Source organism: Callionymus lyra, chromosome 2, assembly GCF_982586985.1.
Source record: "Callionymus lyra chromosome 2, fCalLyr1.hap1.1, whole genome shotgun sequence".
NCBI lineage: Eukaryota > Metazoa > Chordata > Actinopteri > Syngnathiformes > Callionymidae > Callionymus > Callionymus lyra.
Window position 1 is genome coordinate 24,941,724 of NC_141819.1, and position 8,589 is coordinate 24,950,312.

General features: G+C 37.1%; 1 protein-coding gene across 2 annotated transcripts in view; it reads right to left on the bottom strand.

Moving 5' to 3' along the window:
• Nucleotides 1-8,338, bottom strand: part of pax2b (paired box 2b) — a 33,626-nt gene extending 25,288 nt beyond the window's left edge. For both annotated transcript variants that reach the window (XM_087784274.1, XM_087784275.1), the window contains exons 1-3: nucleotides 8,221-8,338; nucleotides 7,024-7,189; nucleotides 6,220-6,417 (exon numbers count right to left, since the gene is read on the bottom strand). In XM_087784274.1, the coding sequence (XP_087640400.1) occupies nucleotides 6,220-6,417; nucleotides 7,024-7,189; nucleotides 8,221-8,263 (407 nt within the window). In that variant the 5' untranslated portion in view covers nucleotides 8,264-8,338. The remainder of the gene's footprint in view (nucleotides 1-6,219; nucleotides 6,418-7,023; nucleotides 7,190-8,220) is intronic.
• Between the last annotated feature and the right edge of the window lie 251 nt (nucleotides 8,339-8,589).

The window sequence follows — 8,589 nt, forward strand, 5'->3', positions numbered from 1 at the left end:
AAAAGAGGGAAGATTTCCTTTAGCTTTTCCTTGCTTTTGTGGAAATGCAGACGAAAAGACACCGATTTTTCATGTGAACCGTGTTTTAGAGGAACAACAACCATTGAAATAAAGTTATGCAGGGAGTTTTTGGATCTTTATTCCAATATAATCCTGAATTTATTTATTTATTAAGTGTCTATGATGTTTAGAGGTTACCAAAGATGTATTGTTATGCATGTTATTTCAAGCTACTACCATGAATTATAGTCGCGTAAACAACAAATGTATCATAAGATTTCTCTTTAATCTCTAGTTAATTTAAATGTCTGGTTCAACTAAAGGATAGATAAGATAAAAACGGATCATAAGAGTTTAATTTAAGAACTGATATCTAGACATGTTTTCTTGATAATAACAATAATTCTAACATGAATAGCTATGACATTGTACCAACAAAAAGCTTTCCATGTTTTCTTCTCTCTCTGTTAGTCACATGACACACACAGAAGTAACTACTTAATTAAAAAAATGTTGTTTGAATGAAGGTAAGTATCAGGTCAGGAGCTTTATCTAAAGTCAAAGTGTATCAGTAACTTTTCTCATCTTAACCCATTTCTAGAGGTATTGTCCGATATCACGGTCCAGGTCTCAAAACACAGACTACATTGGGACCAGATCATTGTACAAATCGAATCGTGAACAATCTATTTTTGATGTTAACTGTTTATTTTGATGTTTCAAAGTATAAGATAACATTAATAAAAGACCATGTATTTCAGAAAATTCAGTGAACCAAGTAAATCAAGAAACACTGAAACTATCCTGAACTATTCCAAGTAGACTCACACCTTATAAAGACAGATATTTACTCATCTTGTTGCTTTAAATATGATTTAAGAAATGGAAAGATCTGAGAAGTTCTCCCCCGTGTTGCTGGGTTTACTCCGGTTTCCTCCCGCAGTCCAAAAACATACAGATGTTGATTGGGAACGTTGTTAAATTGTCCGTAGGTATGTGTGTTTTTATGAAGGTTTATATCTTTTCGGTCTTTGTGTGTCCTTTCCAGGGTGTCCCCTGCCTCTCGCCCGGGGAAACTGGGATAGGCTTCAGCCCTTCGCACCCCGTGACGGAATAAAATGAATGAACGTTTTAGATATCAGTTATAAAAGTGGGATTTGATGAGGTAAACTTTCAGCAGACGCACCATCTAAACAAATCAACCGACTCCAATGGTATGTTTACGTACTGCGTCGTCAACAAAAGTGTGATGTCAGCAGTACAAACGCTCGGGTGTTATGGGTATATTTACCTATGACAGGTGAGACACTGACGAACTGACAATCCTAGCATTACTAAGCAGTGTTTTAAAAAAACTTATTTTCCCTGTCAAATGTGACTGGAGGCGGATGTGGTTCCAGGTTTTACCTCACAGGTGAGATTCTTTTTTTTTAGGGCTTCATTACTCTTTGGGTGTGAATGATCTTGCAAACAAAGCATGAAATCACATCAATTCACCTCAATGATGGGCTCCACTGGCTCTACCTGGCCCTCACTAATCAGCCCCCTCCACGTGGAAACACTCTCGGGCCCTGCCGCGGCCCCGTCACTTCCCCCGGATCAAACATCTCTGTAGCCTTAATAGGGACGCCCCCCCCCACCCCATCCCACCGCCACCCCTCCCTCATTCCCTGGTGTGCCAATGCGGATGAGGTTGTATTGATCGTGGCTCAGGGAGAAAAAGTTGGGGATTAGTCACATGGGCAAACAGATGCAAATAGAAAGCTATAAATTACATGTGACAGGAAAGCAATAGTTCCTTATTGCCTTGCACAAGCTCACGCCAGCATTAGATTCCTTTAATCTGAATGGCACTTGGGGAGAAAAGGAGCCGTCACAATAATTTGTTAACTTTCACACTATTCATCATGAATGCCACGCCGGCGATTTTTACAAGAGTTCAGACAGAAGCAAGAGATGCTGCTTTTTAGTTGGAACTCTGTCCTACACACCGGCAGTCAAGGTGGCCAATGAGGCTCAAACCTATACATTACTAATTAAATATTTCTTGGATTATTTTTTCTGCATCCATCAGATTAACAGACCATATAGCATGTTGAAAGACCCGGGACCAATTGTGGGCCCTTAAGGCAGATTCTACGCGGCCCAAGAGTCTCATTAGAAACTGTATTATTCAACCAGAGACATTTGTCAAATTGCAAAAATTAAAATTTAAAATGCTACACAAGTCAAACGAAAAAAAAAATTCCTAAAATCTTTGTTTCTATCCGTGAAGAATTTGGTGATACGGGAGCTTTTATTCTTAACTTATAAGTGAAATAAGTCTTCGTAGATGTCACCCCTGATGTAGACGATTGAGATATTGTTACAAAGTATGGTGTGAGGAGGAGAAAAAGTAGGGAAAAGGGAAACTTAACGTTCTCGGAAAAGTGTTTTGATCGAAGCAAAGAGTCGCGGCATGTTATCAAGAGCGACACGTCTTTTTCATGAGGGAAACTGTGCTGTTTTATTCCCCAAAATCCTTCTAATTCTAGTGTTAGCCGGACTATAAACAGGTAATGATGCTTTTTACAACGCTGACTCTCTTCATAGTTCACTTCTAGCCACGGTATTTCTCCATTCTGTGAACCATCCTGCCTTTGTTTACATCCAGAAATGTGTCGAATGATTCAAATATCGATGCTGCACTAGAAGCCTTTGAGGAACGAATGGAACAACATAAAAAGAAAGAATAACTAATGCCTCCCCGTAGGCGAAGCTGGGGAACAGGACTTTTTTGCAGTGTTGCATATTGACGTTTTAATTTTTCCCCACTTCTTCCTCCAGTTATTCGACCCCATGACTTGTGTGTTGCTACATAAATTCATAGACTTTATTCGGTGTCCATGTTCTTGATATCGAATAAGCAATTTAGCAGAATGAATTAATGACTAGGCTGAAAATCCCCCCAAGAAATATTAAAATTGCTTTAGATCTGAATCAATATTATCGAGCTCCATCGAGGAGGTGTTTTTCTCGTCCAGCGGGGTAGCTTTACTTGTTGGTGGCCGTGTTTTTTTTTTCTTAACGGCTGGATCTGTGTACAATTGAATAATGCATGCGAGGGAAAGGTGTTTGGATGAGGCGCCGTCTTTTGTCAACAGTCCTGAGGTCAGAAGAGAACACTCAGTGGTCACGGTCAGAGTCACTCAACTGGAAAGACTCTTATCTTGTACTTGCAACTCTTTTAAAGTTGCTCTGAGGGGGGACAATAGAGTGACCTCTAGTGGAGTGTCGATACATAACAATCATTTAAGTGGCATTTCAACTCAACGTTGACTTTGGCTGGTGTCAGAAAAATCATTTGATAACTTGCTAAAAGAAACAAACGTTAGCTAGCGGCAACCCGTGAGACAGTTTTAATGATCAAGCGATACATTTTTTTATTTTTTATTGTGACATAACATACATAGTGAGATAAAGGTTTCTAAATAATTAATTATTTGAGTGAGTTCTATAGTTTCAGAGTACAATAAGTCAAAATGTTATTTTAAAAAAGGTTGCTAGAGTAACTTATCATTAGATTTCACACGAGTACTTTTAATCAAGATTTTCAAATAACTGCATTTTTAAGAAGTATATTTTTTAAGCAATATATATAAAAATACAACAAAGAAATAATAGCAGTTTCATAATGCACCTATTTTAATTGATTCGGATTGTTAATATAATGTTTTTAAATTTAGTCATGTTAACAATAAATTCACTGAGATTAATGATAAATTAAAGTAAATAAAACCTCATAAAGGCAAATAGATTGAGTATTATACAGAAGTGTACATTTATTCTTATTATTGATGCGACAGATGCAAACATTTAGAATAGAATAAGCATGAATAAATAAAGTATTAGAAACTGAATTACTGGGTGTGGTTAACTTAATGCCTTCCACACTAAAAAAAGGTTGTTGTTTCTTTTTTAAATATGTCCTTTTTTCTATGACTAAACTCTGACAAGATCTTTAAATGCCTCTGTGGGTTAATTTACTTCCAAATTCAATTCAACGTTGATGGAAAAAGTACTCAACTCGTGTGAAACTGTACTTGTGAATGAAGCACTTTATCTGCCGCCATTGATTTGATATTTTGGAGCATCACCTGCAGAAACTATTCTCACACTGGAGAGAAAGAAAAAAAACAAATACTTCTCCTTTATGCCATGGGAAAATTGAAATCTCATGTTTCTCCTGCACTAAAAAGGGAAAACCATTTAGAAGACGTCACATTCAGTTGATAGAATTACCGCTCTTTGTATTCACGATTCAATTTCACACACAAACAAAGACTCTCTCACACACACACACACACACACACACACACAAACACACACACACTCCAGTTTCTCCAGCAAAATGGAAAGCCTTAATTGGAATTGAAAAAAAAAAACTTTATATGCGTCTTTTTAATGATATTAATGTACATTTTCTGAATTTATCACATACATGTGTCTGAGCCTCCTTAAATGGGGCTTTTTAAGCGACCACGAAGCATGAAATGAATTTTCCTCAGCCTTTTAAAAGATGTCTTGTGTGGAGCTGTCCGTGCTTCAGCTCATTAAAATGTAATGCTGATGCTGGCTCTATGGAACACTGCCTCTTAACCAAAGTTCATCACCAGGGATCTCTGCTGGGGGGTGCGCTCTGTGTGTGTGTTCCAGACCGTGTGGTGGGGGGTGGCGGGGGGTGTCCCAGGTCGCTCTGTGGTGACATCTACCCGTTTCCAGTCCACTTCTAGAACTCGTGCAAAATCAACTTGCCTCCTAAATGCATGGTTTTTATTTTTTAAATAACTTAAAATTCAATATACATATGGTACGTAAAGTGGGCAGAAAAAATTAAGCTCTTCATCACCAAATGTTTTCCAGTACAACCAAAAAAAGAATATGCTTTATTAGGCTGCATTTAGCAAACTTTCCATTTAAAAATGTATATCCTGTATTATTAAAGAAGTATTCTATATATTCATTTCTATTTCTCACGCTCGTTTGACCTTAATTTGAAAGTAAAAAAATGTTTTTGTATAATTTTCAAGTGGTTGTATTCGCCGAAAAATAATGATTACCTGCATATGTTGGCACATTTAAAAAAATAATTGATTTTGTTTACATTCAAAAAATATTGTTTTGTACATTTTTGTCATGGGTGAATTAAAATATTGTATTGTTGTTATAGTAGTATCTTTTACTCCATTCACATTTTTATATCTGCTTGTACAATGTTGTTTTTATTAGGGCAATTCTATTTTGCGTTAAATATGATGCAGTTTTACTGTGATATATATATTTAAAAAAATGTATTTCCTTTGAACCTGCAGGTAAAATGATCAAAGTAATTTGAGAAAACCACCCAAAAAATACATTTACAAAATTAAAACACGTTTATAATAAATATGAATGTATGTTTCTGTTTATATTTCAAAATATATGTTTAAAATAGGAAACTTTACCTCTTATTCTTTAAATATTTGCTTAACAAGCTTTCAAGATTAGGAAAATTATATTTACTGTCTTTGCATAAGACATGCAAAACATAAATATATATTTTTTTATTATCCTCAAGGTTGATAATTTAAAAAAACAAACCGTTTAATTTAAATGTAAAGCTAATAATTTGCTGTAATTTTTATCTACCAAACAAATTCACATTGCAAATAAAAAAATAAGTAAAAATACATCATGATATTTGGCATCACCAAATCTAATTTATATTAAGCTTATTTCTGCGTTTTAATGAACTCTATACGTCATTAATAATGCCCATTTTTAAGATTGCTTGTCAAAGCTTGAAGGTCAAAGCGTGTCTATAATATTTACCTCATGCATTCGTTGTAGATTCTATGCTGGGGCTCCAGGAGCCTCACACAACATCCCAGCGTGTGTGATGGAGAGTGAGCTCCTCACATTAGCTGTGCTCAGGAAAATTGGCCCTGCTTTATAGCGCCACGGGATCTGGTCACCGAATATTGATCGCTTTTCATCTCGACAGATTCACTCAGTCCTGGATGTACTGCTGATTGTTGAGGGAGTTTGCAGTGAAAGATTGAATGGCCCCTCAGAGACCACCGTGGCTGCACAAAGTTGCTCAGACGAGCCCCGGACTGCGGCTGCGCGGCGCGCGCACAGATCAATGGTTTCCAATATGAAGACACAGGAACAAAAAAAAAAAGAATATTTGTTTTTTACCTGTTAATGGAGGAGACGCTGGGGACGGTGTCGTTGTCGCAGACGCCTTCCGCCAGGAGCCGGTCCCGGATCTCCCAGGCGAACATGGTCGGGTTCTGCCTCTTGTAGTCCGCTATTTTGTCTACCACTTTTGGGGTCGCCACTTTCGGTTTGGAGCCCCCGATCACGCCCGGTTTGATGCTGCCGGTCTCATAGTATCTGTGACCAAAAGATAGTCTACAATGATGTGATGACAATTCGCGGGAAAAATGGCTGCGACAGTCCCAAAGTCACCTGACTGCCAGAGTGCTTTATTTTTTATTTTTAAACACGGAATCATTTTTTAAAGCGCTTACCTTTTAATTACATGTTGTCAAAAAAATAAGGTTAATTGTATGTTTAAAATATATTTAAATAGAAACTATTTAAATTCAATTTTTCGACAAACAATTTCAGTCGATCTACTTCCGGTTTTATTTACTTTTGTTGTTTAAAATAATTTAAGTTTGAATAACAATGTAAAGGTTTATATTTATAAAAATATAAAAATTAATTTTAGTCTAAATTAATCCAAATTGAAAAAAAAAAGTTTACTCCAACGATCTATAACTTTAAATTTACACATTTTAATTGCTCCGTTATTAAATAACAAAGGCCATTTATTGATTCGCTTTTAATTATTGCTGTCTTGAGAAAAAACAATAGAAAGTGTAATATAACAATCAAAACCTCTTAAAATGTATATATTTTTATTTCCTATTACTCGCATCTGTTTCTACAGCCCAACATTGTCCCGGCGTGCAGGGGTCAGTGGGTGGGACTCACCTGCCCAGGATCTTGCTGACGCAACCGTGGCTGACCCGCAGCTGTCTCGAGATGTCACAGGGTCGCACCCCTTGATGGGCCAGCTCCACTATCCGCTGCCGGACCACGTCCGGGAGGGGTCTTCCGTTGACGAACACCCCGCCGAGCTGGTTCACACCTCCGTGCCCTACGTGGGACACAACAGCAGCACACACACGAGCGTAACATTACATAAAGTTGTGTGCAAAAGCGTGTTAGTCTTCTCTCTATTATTAATACTATTGTATTTGTTATGTTTCTGCCGTTCCAAAATGTAATATAATTTTAAGATTGTGTTTAAACAGCAAAGCCTGATTTATTATAAATAACTAGTGCTGAAAAATTAAGTATTTAATAATATATATTTAATGAATCGTATCACCACAATGGCATTTAATTCAAATTGCACGTAGTTATTAGTTTACTCGTTATATTTGGTATTATTTAATCCAAAACTAATGCTATTTTCTCTCCTGCCTTATTGTAAAACAGAAAAACAAGTGTAAATGTTAAACATTTGGTCGTTTTGTTTGATATAACTTATATTAACCAGCTTTAAAATGTACACCTCACGCTGAGGAATATAATAAACGGAGATGAATACTTTTTCATTTAATTCGAAGCTAAAGTATTTACGTCATCGCTTTGTTTTTAATCCAACAGCTCATATTTCTCAAAATTAAACCCATGGTTTATGTTACGAGTATTTTTGGCAGCACGGCAGATTTTAAATAATTAAACAAGCGTTGATCACTCATATTACTAATTATTTTTGTCAACGAGGAGCTCATCTATTATTTAAAAACACGTCCAGCAAAAATACAACAAACAGGTAGGATGATGTTTAGTATTACTGTTGTTTTTCTTTTCTTTTTTCTCCTCTTCTCTTGGTAATGGTTTCAATAAAACAGCGCGGGAAATTGCGTCAACCTAAGCGCACACATGCTGTTTGTTTACGAAGTTGTTTTTATACAAAATAAATGTATATTTTAAATCTACGAACTCGTGTGGGAGAAAATTAATTCACAATTTTTTTAACGTTCAGTTTAATAATAAAAAATAATGTCACTATGATTATTTTAACGCGAAGTAAAATAGGATTTAGAATAAAAAATGTTATTATTTTTGTGGTTATTTTTTGCAGAACGGGTGCCTCGGTCCGGGGGTTGGACTACTTACGGTGCATCGCACTGAACGGGTCCGCCTTGCAGTGAATATCCATCGGATAGCAAAGCAAAGACAAATAATCGACTGAAGTCGCCGTCTCGCCTCTCTAGTAGCAGTATTAGGTGAAGAAAAAAGGAAGGGACGCTCGTACAGATGGTGGGTCTCCCGCTCCACCTCCTGCTCGGACAACCAACTTCGTTCCCCCAAAAGTTGCCCCTTTTTTTTTTCTTCCAGTCTTCAGCAAGAGTCCGGTGCAGCAGCAGCGCAGGTCGGACAGGTGCACACCATGGCTGGGTCCAGGAACACGAGCTGCTCGGTGGGATCTCAGCAGAGGTAAGTCTCACAGCGGGATCTCCACACGGATCGAGGCCCCGGTATCTC